Source organism: Taudactylus pleione, unplaced genomic scaffold (assembly GCF_031769625.1).
Source record: "Taudactylus pleione unplaced genomic scaffold, aTauple2 ptg000585l, whole genome shotgun sequence".
Taxonomy (NCBI): Eukaryota; Metazoa; Chordata; class Amphibia; order Anura; family Myobatrachidae; genus Taudactylus; species Taudactylus pleione.
This window is the reverse complement of record NW_028284987.1, coordinates 1,757,501-1,777,652: the sequence shown is the minus strand read 5'-3', so window position 1 is coordinate 1,777,652 and position 20,152 is coordinate 1,757,501. Positions and strand designations below refer to the sequence as shown.

Sequence of the window (20,152 nt, the reverse complement as noted above, 5' to 3'; positions counted from 1 at the left end):
AAGGTCAATATAATATATATATATTATAATAACTATATATAATGTATAATTTACATATTGTAAATTATAAGGGTTTTGCAAGTTAGAGGAGTTCTGTGGCTGTCTAATGACACCAGGCCACAGGCTTTGTGTGCTGTTATACAAGTCATGGATAGTAGATTCTAATATCTGACATCAGTTGCTGTTGGTGATAGTTTATTTCTCCTAATAAACAACATTTCCTAAAGAACACTGAAATGATGACTTCAGAACTCATTTACACAGATTTAAGGTTTATAAATATATTTGCACCAACAGTGTTATATTGTAGTACTGTAATGTGTGTGTGTGTGTGTGTTTTTGGTGTTGTCCCTTGGCTTGCTCACAGAAATTACACAACTAGGCAAAGTAATGCATGTCCAATGAAGTTGGATTTTTGCTCTTTGGACTGCATTTAAATGTGTGGTTTCCAGACTTTTTTGGCTGAAATTGTAGGCATGTTTTTTATTTGTATATATAACAAAAACCTATTGACAATAAAGCCTGGTAACAGAACATGGAAAAACATTATTTTGCAATACTTGTAGTTTTGCTTACTTTATAATAACACATTTGGATTGAGAAACGGTTTAAAAATAATACTAGCAGTTTACCTTAGAAATTGCTTCTATTTAGTACCTATGCACTGGAAAAAGTGGTAAAAATGCACTGTAGTCACACTTTACGTTGCATTTGTACACGTTTTTATGTCCTTTTTCCAATACAATCTAATGTGCTAGTTGCGAGAAAAACGCATTAGAAATGGGTCATGCTGCGGCAATGGTGGGAACAAGTCCATAAGATACCATGCTTCTAGCTTACTGCTGTTTCCAGGCGTTACATGCTGCAAAACACCTTCACAGCTAGGTATGAGCCATTAATGTATTCTCAATGAAACACGTGTCTGAGTTTGAATATAATTAAAATGTACTTAGTGGTAAATTTGCTGTTTTAAAAATAGAAACCATTTTAATCAGGCATGCTATCAAGATGTTCTGTAAGACGTGGTTTTGTTCAAAGGACACACCGCAAATACATATATGGCTGTAATGTTTTACACTTTGAAGGCAAGGGTTATCATGCCAGTTGTTATGGAAACGTTCCTGGTACCACATTATATAAACTCTAAAGCTGGGTACTGGACCGATGTCATTGCGATTTGGCCAAATTGTAACGACACATTGTGCAGTGTTTATGCACGCTCCCGCGGTCACATGCTACGTCGTCCGGTTTGATGTGCCCCATTCATGTTAATGAAGGACGGTATGAGTGTTCGTTCTGTCCTTCATTAATCGCTGCAGTGTGTACCAGCAATCATGCGATACTCCCTGGACATCGTCACGATTGCCGGTCGCACCAGTGTGTACCCGCCCGGCATAAGGATAATGTGATACAAACTATAGTTTCCCACACCCCCAATCTCTGTTAGATGTCCTATTGGCTGGTGTATGCCTTTTGTGTAAAGATTTTCCAGTCAGGACAAGGCTGAGCAATCAGGTGCTAGTTTAGTGACACACAGCTCCATGACAAATGCAAACCAGTGAAAAGTATTACAGCAGACCTCTTGATTTGAATATGCCCCCAATTGGTGACTGAGTTCCGCATTCAAAAATGTAATAATTGTACAAAAATAGGGGGAATTGTATTCTCAGTGATGTGCTGCTGGGCATCATTGTGGTGTCTGACTGCACAGTACCACTTATTTACAGTAAGGAGTATCTGCTCATTTACCTGAGCAACTCTATGGGGTGTGGGGGAATCTGAGCGAAGATACATCGCCGCTGAGTGCCTCCACAACCCTTTCCGGATATGCTCTGCCGCACATCTTGGACTATTTATCGCTCACTTAGTGACCGTATTGTTTTTCACGGAGAGAACACTTCCTTTTGTCAATTGTATATGATCCAACTAATTTCTAGTCTGACATCCGCTTTAGTAGGTTTACATTTCCCTTAATCCTGTTGTTCATAATGTTTTTTTTTTCTACAATATTGAATAGTAGTTAAATATACTGTTCAATTTGAAACACTACAGAAGCTTGCCAGAGTCCCTCTGCTCACAGTCTACGGGTACCATGTGCCCCAGTCTGTAATCATTGACGAAATCTCTGCATACTCTGGTGCTCATGACTAAAACTGCAAAACAGGAGGTGTTCATAACTGACTGTCTGTTCTTGCTGTCCCATGTGTCTTCGAAGGGGGGATTTCAATTCTCATTAGTTGCAAGGTTAAGTACCAATTGCCAATGTTCCCACTCTTGAAATATGTTTTAGGTGTCTGCATCTTATTTCACTGGAATACCCCAGGAAACGCCAGTGTTCATGTACCATGAATGGGTTTCAAATTGCAAACCATTGCTGGCTCCTCTGACTTGCAGTGACATCCCTGGCCATGTCATTGTGTCTGAACAGAGCATTTCTGTTATCTAGGAGCCTGTAAACCAATCTCTCAGATCGCTTTCTCTTTCCGGAATAAAGGAAGACTATGGATATCTACCTCCTATTTTTTTTTTTTTTTTTATAGACATGGCAATTGTTAGTAAGGGTAGATTTATGAGAAAATAGCCAAGATCAGACATATTTTTAGTCCAGCAATGCACAATATAATTATAATTTTCATATACTTTGGTTAGCAAATGCCCTCCATAAAGTCACATTAAAATTAATTTTCTTGATTTTATTAATAGGTTTATTTGTCAATCGGTGTTTCTGGTTTTTTTAAATTCGTGTTTTAAAGCAGGGATGGGGAACCTCAGGCCCGGGGGCCATATAAGGCCCGCGGAATCATTTGGTCTGGCCCTCTGAGCTTATTTCTGCTAGCCTCATCTGGCTAGCAGGGTGCCTAGAATGGCACCCTGCAGCCAGAATCTATACAGCAGTGCCACCTGGAACGTCCATAGGATGCTTCAGATGGAGCATCCTCGGGAATCTCTGGGCATTGCTGTAATCACTGGCGATTGTGGTCCCACCACTCTGTGATCTCACATGGAGGGGGTGTGGCCTGCATAGGGCCCACAAATAATGTTATATATATATGAAAATGGTCCTCGGCAGAAAAAAGCTTCCCCACCCCTGTTTTAAAGTAACATTTTGACTAGACATTTGTAGCTTTGTAATGGTAAATAAACTAGGGTTTGCCACTAGTTGAAAAAACGACAATAAATTATTACTTTAACCCTGATTTTTGGATAAGTGGACTGGTAACCAGGGGTTACATTTTAGATTTGGAGGATCCTGTTCCAAAAAGTTTCTTTTCCACTCCACTTCCTGTGGATGGTTGCAGAAATACGGCTCTCATACAGGCAATTTCTGCGCTTTCCAATACCTGAGTAATTATTCCAGTTCTAGTACTACAGCAAGGCCTGGGCTTTTACTCCAGTCTTTTCTTGGTAGACGAACCAGACTGGTCGTTTCGTGCCATTCTCAACCTCAGGTGGGTTAAATCATTATCTCCACTTGGGAAAATTCAAGATGGAGTCCGTAAGGTCAGTCATTTGTTCCATAAAGGAGGGAGAATTTCTGGCCCCCTTAGATATCAAGGATGCCTACCTCCTTATTCCTATGTGGAGGGGTCATCAACATCTTCTGCGGTTTGCAGTGGGGCACTGGCATTTTCAGTTCCAGGCCCAACCATTTGGTTTTTCCACCGCTCCTAGAGTCTTTACAAAAGTTATGGCGCACACATGATCTTTCTACTCAGGAGTGGGGGAGGGGTCAATGTGTTGGCTTATCTGGATGATTTGTTGCTAAGGGCACCTTCAATAGCCCTATTGCAACAACATCTTCAGATTACCATAGGCATGCTTCCGAGATTTGGCTGGATCATCAATTTTCCCTAATCAAATTGAATTACATCTCAGAGGATGGTATTTTTGGGTCTTCTCTGCGACACCCAGTGTCACGGTGTTTCTTCCGCAGGCAAAGATTCAGAATCTTCAATTCAGAAAAAGGATAATCTTACAAATACCTCACATCTCAGTCCTCAGGGCTATGCAGTTACTGGGGAAATTGTGGCTTTGAAGCCGTTACTTTTCCAGATTCCATGCCCGACCACTGCAAAACCAATTGCTTCAACAATAGGTAAAGTCAGACCCTCGGTTAAACAGTCAGATGTTCAGATTATTTTTGCAGACCCATCAGTCACTTCTATGGTGGCTGCAGTATGCATATCTGAACAGGGATTGCCAGACATGAGTAGTAAATTGAATCATTGTCACCACAGGTACCAGCATAACAGGCTGGGGCGGTGGATATCGACATGCACCTAGAGGATATTTGGTCCATCCGGGAAGCTTCTCTTTCCATCAATATACTGGATTTAAGGGCGATTCGGTATGCATTGGTTCAAGCTCAATCCCATCTAAGAAGCCTACCAGTGCGAATCCAAACAGACAATGCCACAGCAGTTGCTTATATAAATAAGCAGGGTGGCACACGAGCAATGAGGGAGATTTTTCACATCCTTCATTGGGCAGAAAGTTAGGTTTCAACTATTTCGGCAAGTTACATTCCAGGGGTGGACAATTGGGAGGTGGACTTCTTAAGTTGCCACAGTGTGCATCCAGGGGAATGGGAATTACACCAGGAAGTGTTAGAGGAAATAGTTTCCAAATTGGGTTCTCCAGACATAGATCTAATGACTTCCAGGGCACGAATCTCTGTCCCGTGATTCTCAGGCATCCCTGGTGGATGCCGTGACAGCTCCTTGGGTGTGGTCTGGCTGGGATACATCTTTCCTCCTTTGGTAATGTTACCAAGAGTACTTCAGCGGGTTTGATCAGTGGCACGGCCGGTCATTCTGGTGGCTCCAGACTGGCCACGCTGTCATTGGTACCCAATTCTTCAGAACATGTTGGCAGACATTCCGTATAGTCTGCCCCAGCGTCCAGATCTGTTACTTTGGGGTCCATGCTATCATCCCGATTTGCCTCGCTTGGCATGGTTCTTGAATCCAACATCTTGAGGGCCAATGGGTTTTCAGAATCTGTCGTAAAAATCATAATACAGGTTCTCAAAGCAATCACCTCCCAGATTTATCATTATGTATGGAAGATAATATTTCTTTAAGGTTTCAAGTTGAAACCTGAAAGGTTTCTCATCTCTTGTCTTTTCTGCAGGATGGATTGGTTAAGGGTCTTAGATTGTCCTCCCTTAAGGGACAAATTTCGGCCCTGTCTATCCTGTTTCTAAGGAAATTGGGCACCATTCCTGAAGTTCAGACCTTCTTGAAGGGGGTTCTTCGCATACAGCCTCCTTATATCACACCGGTTCCTTCTTGGTACTTGAATTTAGTTTTGGAGGCACTTCAAAATTCGAGCCTTTGGAATCTGTAGAATTGCGATACCACACTTTGAAGATTGTTACTCTTCTGGCCGAGGCAATGGCCAAAAGAAAATCTGAGTTAGCAGCTCTTTCTCATATTTCATGAGGATAGGGTGGTATCTGCTTTCATCGTTAACCAGGATATCGTCCTTCCAGCCTTTCTCCAGGCTTCAGTGACTAGTGAAGCTTCTTCTTTAGCACTGTTGGATGTGGGATGTGCGCTGCGCATTTACTTGGAGTGCACTGCATCTATGAGGTGTACTGATTCTTTGTTGGTGTTGATTGATGCACCAAAAAGAGGCTGGTCAGCCTCAAAAGGATCCATCGCTAGATGGGTCACTTCTGCCATCCGGCAGGCATATTTGTCTTCAAATGTGACGGTTCCAGCTTCAATTCGGGCCCACTCAATTCGTGCTGTCGGGTCTTCTTGGGCTGTGCGGCACGGTGCCTCGGTAGAGCAGCGGTGCCGAGCAGCTACCTGGTCACCCGTACACACTTTTACAAAATTTTACAGCTTCCATACATTTGGAGCGAGGGACGCAAGAGTTGGACGAAAACTTTTTTGAGCACCCAGTTCCAAGCACCCCACCCCTCCCCCCCTTAAATTGTCTTGCTTTGGTAGATCCCAGAGGTAATAGCATTCCCCAGATAGATTAAAAAGGAAATAAGATTTTTACTCACCATAAAATCTCTTCCTTGGAGTCCATCTGGGGTATGCAGGGATTCCTCCCTTGTTTGGTTTCATACTAGTTACAGTACCTGTTGGGTTTCTGGTTTTCTCAGTTCTTCCATGGGTCTTTCTCAATCTTTGTTAAACATAGGCTGAGGTTCTAGAGGAAGGGGGGGATTATATAGGGGGTGGGAGCTAGTCTTAATTAGTTATTGCCCGACTCCACAGCTCACTATACAGTGGTGGCCAAAATTGCGGACACTTTTTGAAATTTGAATGTTTTTCAACTACGAATGCTTATAAAAACTGTTAAACTTCACGCAGTGCAATGATTCATATATCAAATTAAAGGAAATTTAATGCTGAATTCAGCCCAATTAACAAAGGTCAAATATTTGCATTACAAGGGAAGTTATTCAGTGAAATCAACACTTAGGGTGAAAATCCCTGTGTACTTATGATGTTACTGTCCTATCAGTATTTCGTTGGGTATCCTTTATTTTTCAAGACAGCAGCACAACGATGTGTCATTGAGCCAACCAATGTTTGGAGCTCTTCCTTCTTTTTTATGTTGTGCCATGAGACAATTATAGCCTAAATTAATTGTCTTTTATTGGATGGACACCTCAGATGCACCAGTTTTTTCAAACAGAACTACAAATGTTCTATGGGGTCCAGGTCTGGGCTGTTTCCAGGCCATCCCAGCACCTGTAGGTCATTCTCCGTGAACCCCTTTTTGTATGTCCGTGCAGTGTGGTAGGGAGCTGAATCCTGCTGGAAAAAAAATGGGGCATTATCTGGAAAAAGATGCCTGATAGAAGGTAGAAGTTTTGGTTGTAGGATGGTGTCAATGTACTTTCTGCTGTTCAGTGTGCCATCTATGACATAAAGGCGGCCTACAGCATCTGAGACTCCTTCAGCCTAGATTAGCATCCCTCCCCCGTTGGTTTTAAGCAGGGATTCTGGCATTTTGGCTGCACCTTAGTACAAGGCACAATCCTAGATGAGTCTTAAATATTTTTATACAGCTATGGGTTGATTTTTGGGGCATGGGTCCCCTGGGTTGCTCTGGGTGGGCTGCTTCAGGGCATCGCATTATAAACACATTTTCCTTTTTGCACTTTTAGCACCTTGTTTGTTTTAATATATGTATTATTTTTAAACCTTTATTTTTCACCTCCTTATATATGCAGCAGTAGCTGCTCTTATCTATCTTACACTTTGTTACACTTCACTTTCTCTCATTAGAGTGATCCCCTGGGGCGGCTCAGCTGGGCTTGTTTGGGGGTGTCCTGTGCTCTGGATTTCAACCCCAGTAGGTTAGGGACCTACCTACCTGGGCCCGGTGGGTAGGCCCATAACCATGGCCATGATTATGCTAAAACCTCTATGTATTGCAAAATTCTATTGCATAATGTATTATATATAATTAGCAATGTTGGAGTTGTGCACTTGTACTTTCTCTTCTTGAGTTTGCAACACCAGTACAGACTCTAGGGAACATTTCACTCTAGTACTTTTTGAAAGTGAGTGCTGTGTAACAATAAAAGGTTACATATGCGAACAATTGTATTCTGAGTGCAATGGCTTCTGGTTCTTTTCAGTAGTGACATGTTTCTGTAACTAGTGTAGGGAAATGGTAGATGTGTTTGGTGAAATTCTAGTGTCTGATTCCTAAAAGATATATACGTAGTTAAATTCAATTTATTTTTCCAAGTTAAACCTTTCACTGCATGGTTTGGTTCTGTACAAGAGACTATGAATGCAACCTTTACATGACCTGAATGGCTGTAGCATGTAAGATGGTCTAGTGGAAGAACTTGATGTAAGATTTTTTTAATTTTTTTTGAAAAATGACAATAACTGTCTTTCAGAAAAAAGCAGAGGAAGCGCATAAGATATTTGAAGGTCTCGGTCCAAAAGTTGAGCTGGTGAGTAGTTTATTACTTTTCTTTTTGGTACCTTTGATGGGCTCACATTTGTACTGCATTTCCGGTGTATTGTTTTTGGGTCTTGTATTTTTAATGGCATGGTTAAGAAATCAAGAAACATCCATTTCATACTAGCAATTGTCTTTGGCATTGCCTGGGTTTTTTTCTTCTCTATTCACTCCTGTGTTACGGTTCTCCTGTGCCTCTGTGTCCGTCGTTGCCCTTCAGTCTCTTTCTCTCCTCCCCCTCAGTCTCTACTTGAAAAATGCATGGTTGGACTTTTTAATAACTGCTTCACAGATCACCGCAAAAATATTAACATAATTCATCAAGGCCTTGAACCATCTGCCGCTGATTATTTAATGTGATCGACTGGAAGTGGCAGATTTCCCACTGAGGCATGTGCATAGGGGCCCCCTTTTTGGGGATGGCACAGCAGGCTTAACCCCTCTTCCCGCCACATCAGAGCAGCTGCCCCTTTTTTATTTAGCAACGCACTGGGTAGGAAGTTATGGGTGGAGATTTGCGGTGCGGGAGGTAAGGTTGGGGCTGCCATCTTCCTCATTGCGGTCAGCCTGTCCGGACTAAGGCGGCATCTGATTCAGATTAGCCAGATCCTTGTTAAAGAGAGTATGACGAGAGAGGGAGTATGATGATCTCTAAGTATTGTATAAATATAATGTATTTCTTCAGGACAAAATGATACGCCCTCTTTTTGGAGAACAGTCCTTGTGTCTGCCCCTTAAACTTCGAAGCATGTCAGTCATGCTGCGGCTAAGGGATGACTGAGAGCGATTACATAGGCATACGCAGACCCCCAACAATCGAAACCATCGGATTTGCGTAGATCTTTGAATCAGGCCCTTAGAGCTGGTTCTCAAACTGTGCGCCATGGCACCCTGGGGTGCCTCAGGACACTTGCAGGGGTGCCTCAGGTTGGTGGTCCAGCACCAAATGAAATTTAAATATGGTCAATGTAATGTAAATATGTGGACAAACAGAAGCGCAAACCTGTCCACCACCACAGAACTGACCCTAAGAATGACACATAAGCACAATTTACTTCACTTTACTACTTTACAGCATTTTTTTTCTGAATTTCGCAATAACAAACTTTTAGCTTAGGGGTGCCGTGAAAACAATGCTGACACTCCTAGGGTGACGTGATTCAAACAAGTTTGGAAACCACTGCCTTAGAGCAAAGTTAGTTTTACCACAGCAACCAATGAGTTGATTGCTTTCATTCTTAAATGTTGTTATAAAAATCTAATTGATTTGGTATGTCTGCACAGTTATGCTGTGGGTACACACTAAACGATGTGTTCTCAGCACGATGGCATTCACGGCAGGACCAAGCGGGGGTGCCATCATTGGCAAATGCATACACATGTGCTGATGCCGGCAACGACGGCAGGGGCCATTCTGCATTTGGCAGCATGGCACCTGCTGACTATATCGCCCATTGGACCTGCATGCAGGTCCAACGGGCGATGATGCTGACGTCCGCAGGAGCGCGCATTGTCAGCGACATAGGTACACACTGGCCGATGTGCCCGATATGGATCGGACGACATATCTTCTAGTGTGTATCCGGCTTTACATGTATACCAGGTTTCCTATATCTACTCTGATGAAGTATTTCAAATCCCTTAAGACGGCTGGATCCTTGTCTAGTACTCAGTGGGTACATCTAGCCAATATTTTTTTCCCAGTGTTTTGTGTTTCTCAGATATTTACACAGCTATGGTACATATATATTATTTTCTCTGCAAATGTAACATTAACAGCTGTATGTGGTGTTAGCACTACATTTCTAATTTAACAGCCTTGTTTCCAACATCACCAGCGGCTTAGGTTTAGGGAGTATAGCCTGGTTAGGTTTGGGAGGAGGAGCTTAAGGTTAGGCACCCCTAGTGGGGAGGGTTAGGGTTAGGCACCCCCGGGTGCAGGTTAGGGTTAGACACCCCCCTGTGGGAGGGTTAGGTATAGGGTGCGGTAAGGGCGGGTTAGTGTTATTCACACCCAGGGGGAGGATAGGGTTAGGCACCATTAATGGAGGGTTAGTGGGGTAGAGGAGTAGGGATGGGGTACTTACCTGCCCTGTTGGGATCTTCTCCCTTCGGCCTGCGGACGTCGGGATATGAACCGGCGGCTAAAATTGGCCATTTTTTTATCTTTAAGTAGTTTGATATTATATTGTGTGCTTCTTCATTGCTATAAACATGAAAACAAATTGGTACATTAAGATATTCTTTCATGAAAATAATAGTATTATGTTTGGATGTCAAACATTGTGTATTTTCCTTGCGCAATATCTTGGATTGTCTATTTTACAAAGCACTGATGAAGTACAGCTTTGTTTTTCTAATCGTAATGTTTTGTTGTTTTGTAGCCACTTTATAACCAGCCCTCAGACACAAAGGTTTATCATGAAAACATCAAGACGTGAGTATACCACAGTCATTATCCACGTAGTTTTGTGAGGATTTCCCCAGGATCTTGCTGGAAAGTACATAATGCTGCATTGTAACAAGCCCCGAATTTTATGTATGAGCGCCTGTTTATATAGATGTATAATCAGTAACCGTTGTTTTAGGGGAAAGAGATGTGTTAAAAAAAAAACAAAAAAAACCCAAAGCAATTCTTTACCTGTTCTGTAAGACGCACATAAGGTTACGTTTATTCGTCTGCCTCAGCCCAGTTACTGCAATGCAGATATTTAATACAACCTCTCGCTGTGATTTGTTGGTTATCCCCTTATGCACACTGTCAGTGCTTGCTCTCAGTGACGCCAGCTCAGTTTCCTCAGTCATCTCACTTTTAGTAGCTTTGTACCCAACACATCAGATCTTACATCTGTTTGGCGCATTACTTAAAGCACTGTTGTACATTATGTCGAAACTATTTTTCCACAGTTAATTTTTTTTCTTTCATCATTTTTATTTATTTTGCTGCATTTAGGGAAGGTATGCTAAACTAAAGCATACTGTCATTTGTCTTTGGTTAAGCATCATTTGCAAAAGCAATAAATATTTACCACCTTTAAAATGGCAAGGCACTTTATTTTAAGCTATATCTAATCTACATATCCTGTTAACCCATGCAGTGTTTATAGTAAACAGATGCTTAGCCACATAAAGCAAATTCAGTTTAGTTTTATTCCTTAGGACAGATTTTGGGACCCCGTGACACTGCAGCTGTCATAAAACTACAATTACCAGCATGCTTTGCCAGCACACTTCCTGTGGCAGCTTCTTTCACAGCCACAACGGAGACTCTAGTATAGGCCTGGACAACCTGGGGCTTTGCAGGTGTTGTGAAACTACAATTTGTTGCATGCAATGCCAGAATTCAGCTGCAGAGCATTCTGCGATTTGTATCTTTTAACAGCTGAAAGCCACAGGACTGCTGTAATATAGGGGTAGGAATCGTGTGGAACTGCACACACTAGCATGCCAAATTTAGCATGCCTTTACTGCAAACCTGTGGCAGAGCATGCTGGGATGTGTAGTTCCACAATAGCTGGAGTGCCACACGTTGCCTACCCCTTCTCTAGGACATTACTTAGTAAAAGAAAAAAGTCAGAAATGTATCAGCCAAACTCCAATGCTTTGTCAATGCTTACTGCACGCGGATTCTTATGAAAAAGTGCAATAATATACAAAAAGTGTATATGTGTGTGCATATATACTGTATTTTAAAAAAATATATATATTTTTTTTAAAGCGGAATGCATATATTTCACACAATTTTATTTCTCTACAGAAATCAGGTGATGAGGAAAAAACTAATTTTGTTTTTCAAGAGAAGAAACCATGCTCGAAAGCAAAGGGTAGGTATTCTCAATTACAGTTATGTCAGTAATAAAAACCACCTTGAGAACCTATAGAGCAAACATCATACCTTTTTACACTTGAATGTAAAATGTGTTTTATCTCAAACTGTAGAATGAGGGGTGTTTTATTTCTGAATTCCTAAAATTGTTCATATGTTGTAAGAAGTCTGAAAAGTTCTGTTTTGCATGACTACGGATGAAGTGGGTCTTGTGGCCCAGTCCTTAGGAACTGCAGGATTCATTGATGAAAACGTTACTTGTCAACAGCAAACCATTGCAGAATTCCTATATTTAGTCAATAAAGATATCTTAAGTGCTATACATGTTAACTAGTTATCTAAATATTGTGCTTTCATTATACAAACTCTGAGCCAAATTTAATAGATGTTTATTATTTTCTTTTTTCCAATATTGCCGCAGGGTTTAATGCAGCGATTAAAAAAGAAAAAAAAAAAGGCAAACCTGGTTGATTTCGCCTTTAAATATATTTCCGCTTTAAATCCCGCTGTAAACGTGCTGAAATAAATTTGTGTTGCTAACTTGGGGCCTATTAAGTTTGGCCCACTGCCTTGCTTGGAGATGACCATGTTTTGCTCATGGATTTTGCATGAATTAAGGCAGCACTTGGACCTCAAGCTTGTCAGAATACATTAGCTGATCACTCCTCTGTTTCACAGGAACAAAACATTTGTCAGCGTTATGATCAGCTAATGGAAGCCTGGGAGAAAAAAGTGGACAGAATAGAAAATAACCCACGGAGAAAAGCGAAAGAGAGCAAAACACGAGAATACTACGAGAAGCAGTTCCCTGAGATTCGCAAACAGCGTGAACAGCAGGAGAGATTTCAGAGGTAGGGTCACTCCATGGCCCCGCTCCCTGCATAAACTCAGCACCTCTACCTTCGTTTACATGCCTTAATTATTGTACTTTCCCCTTTAAAACATTAAATGTATTCGCTAGCTTTATGATTGATTTTGGGGCTTCTAACCCTTGCTGCCAATATCTATTCACTGTTATAATTCTGTATGTACAGTTCCTTATATCTGTAATTTATCCTGCCTTTATATCTTATTGTGCAGACAATGATTTAACTGTTAGAAATAAGTATCTCTTTGGTACATTGATGCACTGTAGTAGTAGTAGTAGTAGTAGTAGTAGTAGTAGGGGGTCAAGAAATATGTAAAGATGCCACAAAGAGCCATGCCCAACCAGACCCTCCCCACATGTCCCTTACATGCCCCCTAGATCCTCCTCACATGTCCCTTACATGCCCCCCCAGATCCTCTCCTTATGCCCAGCCCAGACCCTCCCCACATGTCGTTTGCATGTCCCCTAAACCCTCCCCACATGTTACATACATGCCCCTGACCCTCCCCACATGCATGTAACCCTTACCCCTAACCCACAGCCTATCCCTAACCAGCCCCTCTCCCCTGCAGCCTAACCTTAAGCTTCCCCTCTCGCAGCCTAACCGTCCCCCTAGTGCCTAAACCTAACCCTAATATTCACCTTTGGGATTCTGGAGGCAGGACCCAGACTGCTATGGAATTCCGGTGCCGAGATTCTGACTGCTGGCATCCTGACCATCAGGATGCCGACTACATCCCGTCCCTTGCATGTCTCCCTGAGCCTCCCCACATGTCCTTTACACGCCTCCCAGACTCTCTCCACATTTTTTACATGCTCCCGGACGCTCTCCGCATGTTCCTTACTTGCCCCCCTTAGACCCTGCCAACATGTCCCTTACCTGCCCCCCCATAGAACCTGTCCACATGTCCCTTACACTCTCGCCACATGATCTTTACATTCCCCCCCAGACATTCCCCACATGTCCATTACTTGCCCCCTAGACCCTCCCCATATGTCCCTTATGTGCCCACCAAATGCTCCCCACATGCTCCTAACAGGCCACACAGACCCTCCTCAAATTATGCAGACAAGTTCACAAGATGTGCAAATAAGTTCCTTTATGCCACAGTAGGCTCTTGCTCCCAATTCGTCCCTACCTGCTCCTGAAACATTTACAAGTTCAAGGAGTTACTGCTTGGCCCCATTGGATGTATTGTAACAACATATGTTTGATAATAGATGCAGATTTGAACTTATATTATTGCATTCAAATGTGTCTGATAGTATTGGTCCTAATATGAGTTTCCCCAATGCAGAGTTGACAAAAATGTCCGAATGGTGTGTTTCAGAGTTGGTCAGAGGGGAGCAGGACTATCTGCCACCATTGCCAGAAGCGAGCATGAGATCTCAGAAATCATTGATGGTCTGTCTGAGCAGGAGGTGAGGGCATTTTAGTGTCTGTTTTATATGCTTTATTGATATGATTCATGCTGCGCAGGATAGCCTCTTCAAAGCATGCCACTGGCCTTCCTCTGTCACCCAAGTATTAAGTCAGGAAAGATTATAATTTAGTTCAGTTTTTCTATTTAATTTTTCAGTTCGATTTTCCTTTTTTTCTTTCTATTTTCTGGTAGGAAAAATACATATGTGCTGTAAATGTTAGCGTTTAGACTCCATGCAATGGAGGATCTTTTTGCTTCTGCTTCATGTTCAATTTCATTCAGATATTTGGTTGTTTCAAATATATTGCTTGCTGTGTATGTAGTGGTTTTATAGTGGTCAGATTGCACTAACCACTAGCACAGAATGCATATATCAGGATCAGCATCCTGATACCAGCACATACTAGGGCATTGTAATATGTAAATGGCAGGAAACAGTGGACCACAAACACTTTGCTCTGGATGAGCATTTAATAGACATGTCTACATTTTAATGTATTTCTGCTCCCACATCAGCTAAAACTTTTTTTTTTACTTCCCCCTGTAGGGTAGTTACTCACATGTCACTAAGCACCAGGATTTACTACTTACCTGCTACTGACTGCAGGCTATTACAGCTACTAAAAAGCAGCTGCAACAAAAAACTTAAAAGAAAAAAATTAACATTTGAGGCATAACTAATGTGGTTCAGAAACCTTTTAAACCCAAAATTGACATCTTTAGATATAAATCATATTTAGTGTTAACCCAGCATTGCACTTCAGTGCTGTTATATACGGCTGAGGCTCCCCCAACATCAGTTATGATGGAGTCTGATATAGATCAAAAAACTGACAAGTTTGCTGTGACATCAGTGTCCCTGTGTATAATTCAACCAATCTGCACGTTGTATTTCTGCAAAGCATTGCTGCCTAGCTTTTTGTTACTTGCATAATATATTGTACATAGAGCCAATTACTTTCCATGTCCAGTGGTTATGGTAAATGAGGTACCCCATTGAAAATACATTCTGGACTTAGGAAATATTGTCCAACTATAGGTACAAACTGTAAAGTTTGGCAGAATTTGTCTCAATGTTATTATCGCCTTTGTACTGTAATTGATGCTCATTCTAGAAGTGCTTTTAATGCTTTAAACAGGGGTATTGTACCATAGGGAGCGAACAAAGTTTATTATGTGATGGTTATGCCAGTTTCTCATTCAATGCATTTTTCGTAGTCTACTTGTGAGTTTTATATTGTTTTTGGTGACTTTAAATAAAGGGCTTTGTATTATTCTTTTATTCTCCTGACACAGCAAGCGTAAAAACAAGCGTAAAAAGAAAGAACAAATATATATTTTCCATTATTCTTCCTATCGTTTGTTTGTTGCAATTAGAAAAAAAAAAAGATTTTTTTTTTTTTTTTTACTACTGTTATTCTTTTTTTTCTTTTCACTTATTTTATTCATTTATTTGATTTTTATATATTTTTTTTTTTTTTACCCGAGGTTCAGTGAGACCTCCTCCAGATCTTCCCCTACATACACGACTACATCTGGCAAATTTGGCAAAATGTTTGTGTCATTGTGAATTCACGAACGTGGGTATATCTACGGGCGGTTCTTCGTTGTACGCGCCTCCCGTCATTTCTCTCAGATGCATGGAAGAGAACAGATTCTCCCATTTGCAATTCAATTTCAAACTCACATTTTTCAGATTATGGTCCGTATTCAAGTTTCCGCCGATGACATCATTTCGCCAGGCGAGAACTTTCCCTGTACTCAATTCCAAAGACTTTTCGCCGGTGCGAAAAGTCTGCGCCTTGTAACTAGCAGAAAAGATTTGCCTCTGAATGCAGGCGGAAAAAAGTGCAGAATTGGGGGTTTGTGGTGCAAAGTTGCGGGAACACCCCTGTAGCCTTGGGACAGTCCCCCAAAGGTAAACTGCATTAAAAAATACTTTAGATCACCCCAAAAAAGTACTTTTTGTTTTGGGGTGAAAGTCCAAAGTTGGGGGACAAACTTAAAAACTAGCTAAATAGACTCCAGGGGGTCCCCCAAGTATGGCCCAGGTGTTTTTTTTTATTGTAGGTGCTTGCTGAATGTGCGTTTTTTAAAACCACACTTGAGCGATTTTTAACCATGCTTGCATCCATTTTCATGTACCCCGAATGTGCTGGGACTACTTATTTTTGCCCAAAAAAACCCCCTGCTAAATGCTATTCTTCACCACTTGTGCAAAGACGCTAAATAGCAGCTATTGGGAGCATTTAAGCAAACCAAATACCTTCAGCAGGGCTATTCGGGGGTATCCAATGTCAGTGCATCTTTTGGGGGGTGTCAGGCTGATTTCCCCAAATCTGACAGCACATTTCGCCTGTTTGAGTTTCGCTGGGATAAGTTTTCGTGTCCTTTGGAATTGAATAGGGCGAAAAGCGACCGCACACACAAAGTATATTGTCCAAAAACACGCGATACAGGCGAAAAGGATGGGACTTTTCGCGGCTAATTGAATATGCCCCTAAATTTGTGTTTTTTCGTGTGCACGTCCCTGAGCAGGTGAAAGGTAAAATATCAGGACACCGTACAGAACCTCTGGTACACAACTCCCAATTAATAATAATGCACTTGGAGGGGTTTAAATAGCATAATTTGGCCAATAAAGACATGTCAGTTTTAAGGTGAATTTCTCTAAAAAGCTCAATAATGGGGTAAATGATGTGGGACAGGCATGTGGATGTGATATAATTATAGAAGAGGTTTTTTTTAAGTTGCAGATGAGAGATCACCTTTACAAACTTACATAAAAACACTGAAAAATTATTACACATTTTTCTGTACCCCGAAATGCTGGGAATACTTTAATTTGGGACAGGTATGTGAAGGTGTAAATGATGGGGGACAGGTATGTGGAGGTGTAAATGATGTGGGACAGGTATGTGGAGGTGTAAATGATGTGGGACAGGTATGTGGAGGTGTAAATGATGTGGGACAGGTATGTGGAGGTGTAAATGATGTGGGACAGGTATGTGGAGGTGTAAATGATGTGGGACAGGTATGAGGAGGTGTAAATGATGTGGGACAGGTATGTGGAGGTGTAAATGATGTGGGACAGGTATGTGGAGGTTTTGTTTTGACAGGAGATGGGTTTTTGAAGTAGCAGATGAGGGGTAAAAGTGTTTATTCCAACTTTTTACAAACTTGTATAAAAACACTGTAAAATTACTCTACCGACATTTTTCTCTACCCAAAATGCTGGGAAGACTCTAACTTTCCAAAAAAAGCTTGCTATCATTTTTCAACAATTAATAAAAAGTGCAATAATCAGCCAGTACCACTTACCTGGCATGGTCGCATGGGATGCGACTGCAGTCAACTGGGCTTTCCCTGACATGGTCGCATCCCATACACCCTGCTGCGTCCCCCAGCAGTTTCGGGGGAGATTTTTTTTCTGCACATGTGCAGGGATGTCTATGTGCAGGGCCGGTTCTAGACATTGGAGCTCAGGGCGAAAGTTCCCAGTTGCGCACACTCCCCTCCCCCCATCCCCCCCCCCAAAAAAGAAGTAACTTTTTATTAGATGACATTCCTCTGCGCGCTTACGGAAAGGGGGCGTATCTGTGCGGAACACCCCTAATTCATCACATTGTGGGGCATGCCCAGCACTTACTAAGGTGCTGGGCTTTCCCCAAGCTCTCCCCTTGTGGCGAATGATTGCCATGTGCAGTAATGCGCCTTACACTGTATGTCTTACACAGTAATGCCCTTTATAACACATTATGCCACACGCAGTAATGCCCTGTATAATATATTATGCCACACGCAGTAATGCCCTGTATAATACATTGTGCCACACGCAGTAATGCCCTGTATAATACATTGTGCCACACGCAGTAATTCCCTTTATAATACATTATCCCCAATTCAAATCACGCCAACAGCAGTCCCTTATACATGTTATGACACAGTGATGCCCCTTTTACACACTGCCAAAATTAGTGCCCCTTATATACAAGGCCCACAGTTGTAGTGCCCCTTATACAATGCCCACAGCAGTGGTGCCCCTTACACAATGGCCCCGGTAGTGGTGCCCCCCACGTAGTGCCCGCAGTGGTAAAGCCCCCATTGGTAATGTCCCCTATAGTAGTGCCCATAGTAGTGCCCACAGTTGTAATGCCCCCATTAGTAATGCCCCTATACTAGTGCCCACAGTTGTAATGCCCCCTATAGTAGTGCACCCATTAGTCGTGCCCCACTATAGTCGTGACCCCAGTAGTAATGCCCCCTATAGTATTCCCCCAGTAGTAATGCCCCCTATATAGTCCTGCCCCCAGTGCTGGTGCTTCTGGAAAAAAAATTAGTTAAAATACAAACACAATACTTACCTTAAGCCCCGCTCCTTCATCCGCTGGCGTCCGGTCCGACCGCGGTTCCACTGACCTATGTGAGAGACGTCATGACGTCCCTCCCATAGTGCTCTCTGCAGTAGCCGGAGCTCAGGAGTGAGCTTCGACTTTCGGCTGCCGCTGCAGGGAGGGAACCGGGTGTTCGCTAGTAACAAATGTCAGCGGGCGCCCGGCAAATGGAGCCGCTGGTTGTTTGTTTATTTTTTATTATTCTGGGATTTTTTTATCTTCTTCTGGGGACTCAGTGGCGCACTCTAGGGGCAAGCTCTCCGGATAACAGCCCTGTTAGCCCGCCCCTAGAACCGCCACTGTGTATGTGTGAGGGGGGGAGTGTTTGCAGCTTTACAGGTATATAGTGACTTATGGGGGGTGGGGTACCAATACATGGGGCCTGTGTTGACGGTGGTTTGTGCCATTGGGGATCTATCAACAAATTTCTAATAAACCCGGTACAGGAAGGGGTGTGCGAAACATCCACTAGGCTTATTTTTTTTCCCAACAAAATATTTAATTATCTGTTTTAAAAATGTTCTAAAGTAGGGTTTTTTTTTTTTATTCCAATTTCTGAGCAGTTAAAAAATGTCCTCCTATATGGTTCTGTTATCTCGCTTGCAATTTTTGGTGGTCCAGGATGGTTTCATCCCTTTTTCATGTACCTCTCCCAGGTCGCATTTAATAAAAAAAAAAATCACACAACCTCACCTCGAGTCCCGCAAATTGGCAAGTGAATATCGCATCTTTTGGGTGCGCGCATTCATGCGATGTATGCAAGTTTCATGACACAAACTTGCTTTTACAAACTCACTCCTAATTGAATTGACCCCATAGAGTAAAATTAAGTGCTGATACTAGCGATGACTGCTGCACTGGCATTTTGTTAGCAAAATATCCTCATTACAAATGCATCCGCATGCGGAGTTGTATTATTCAGAGTTAAACCCTAAGGGATTAACAGTATTGTGGTCTTATTTATGTACTTACTTTTTATCCATATTCCCATTCAGCTTGTTTAAATTATAAAGGAATAAACATTTGTGATAATTATAAACCGTTCTGGATGACTTTTAGTAACACTTGTAGCAGTGTTAGTGCTGGATGGGGGTAGAATGCACAGTGAACGCGAGTCAGGAACTGCTGGAGCCGCAAGCATGGTGGCTACAGTATTGAGACCATTTATATGTTTTTAACCCCATTATGCAAAACTTGTTGGCTAGGCATAGAGTATGTATGTTGACCTACTGACATATGGAGTACCTACCATTAAGGAAATAGTGCACATTGGAAAACTAGTAATATGTATGTATGGAATTATGCAAGAGTCACAGTATTTCATAAGAAGCAGTTACATTATAAATTAAGTTATATTTTTTGGGGATAAATTATATTTCCTATAGCAAAGTATACTTACAGGCATACACACATTTATATTAATTAAGCCTATTAAAAACCTTTAGAAATATGAGCACCATTATATTCATAACTGTGTGTGTATATATATATATATATGTGTGTGTGCGTGTGTGTGTGTATATATATATATATATATATATATATATATATATATATAAAACCAGTTTTGTTGGCAAAAAAAATCATCATATATCCCAATAAACCATAGGCACTCAGAGACTTGAACAGGTACAAAAACGTATATTGAAGGCAGTTTCGTGGTACAACCCCCTTTGTCAAGCCAAACAGACAG

General features: G+C 41.8%; 1 protein-coding gene across 11 annotated transcripts in view; it reads left to right on the top strand.

Annotated features, from left to right (window-relative positions):
- NCOR1 (nuclear receptor corepressor 1) overlaps positions 1–20,152 on the top strand; it is a 223,338-nt gene that overhangs the window by 75,639 nt on the left and 127,547 nt on the right. For 8 of the 11 annotated variants that reach the window (XM_088453647.1, XM_088453642.1, XM_088453641.1 and 5 more), the window contains exons 7-11: positions 7,883–7,939; positions 10,332–10,384; positions 11,705–11,771; positions 12,452–12,624; positions 13,940–14,063. In XM_088453647.1, the coding sequence (XP_088309773.1) occupies positions 7,883–7,939; positions 10,332–10,384; positions 11,705–11,771; positions 12,452–12,624; positions 13,940–14,063 (474 nt within the window). The remainder of the gene's footprint in view (positions 1–7,882; positions 7,940–10,331; positions 10,385–11,704; positions 11,772–12,451; positions 12,625–13,939; positions 14,064–20,152) is intronic. The other 3 variants (XM_088453648.1, XM_088453646.1, XM_088453643.1) reach the window with 1 other exon arrangement.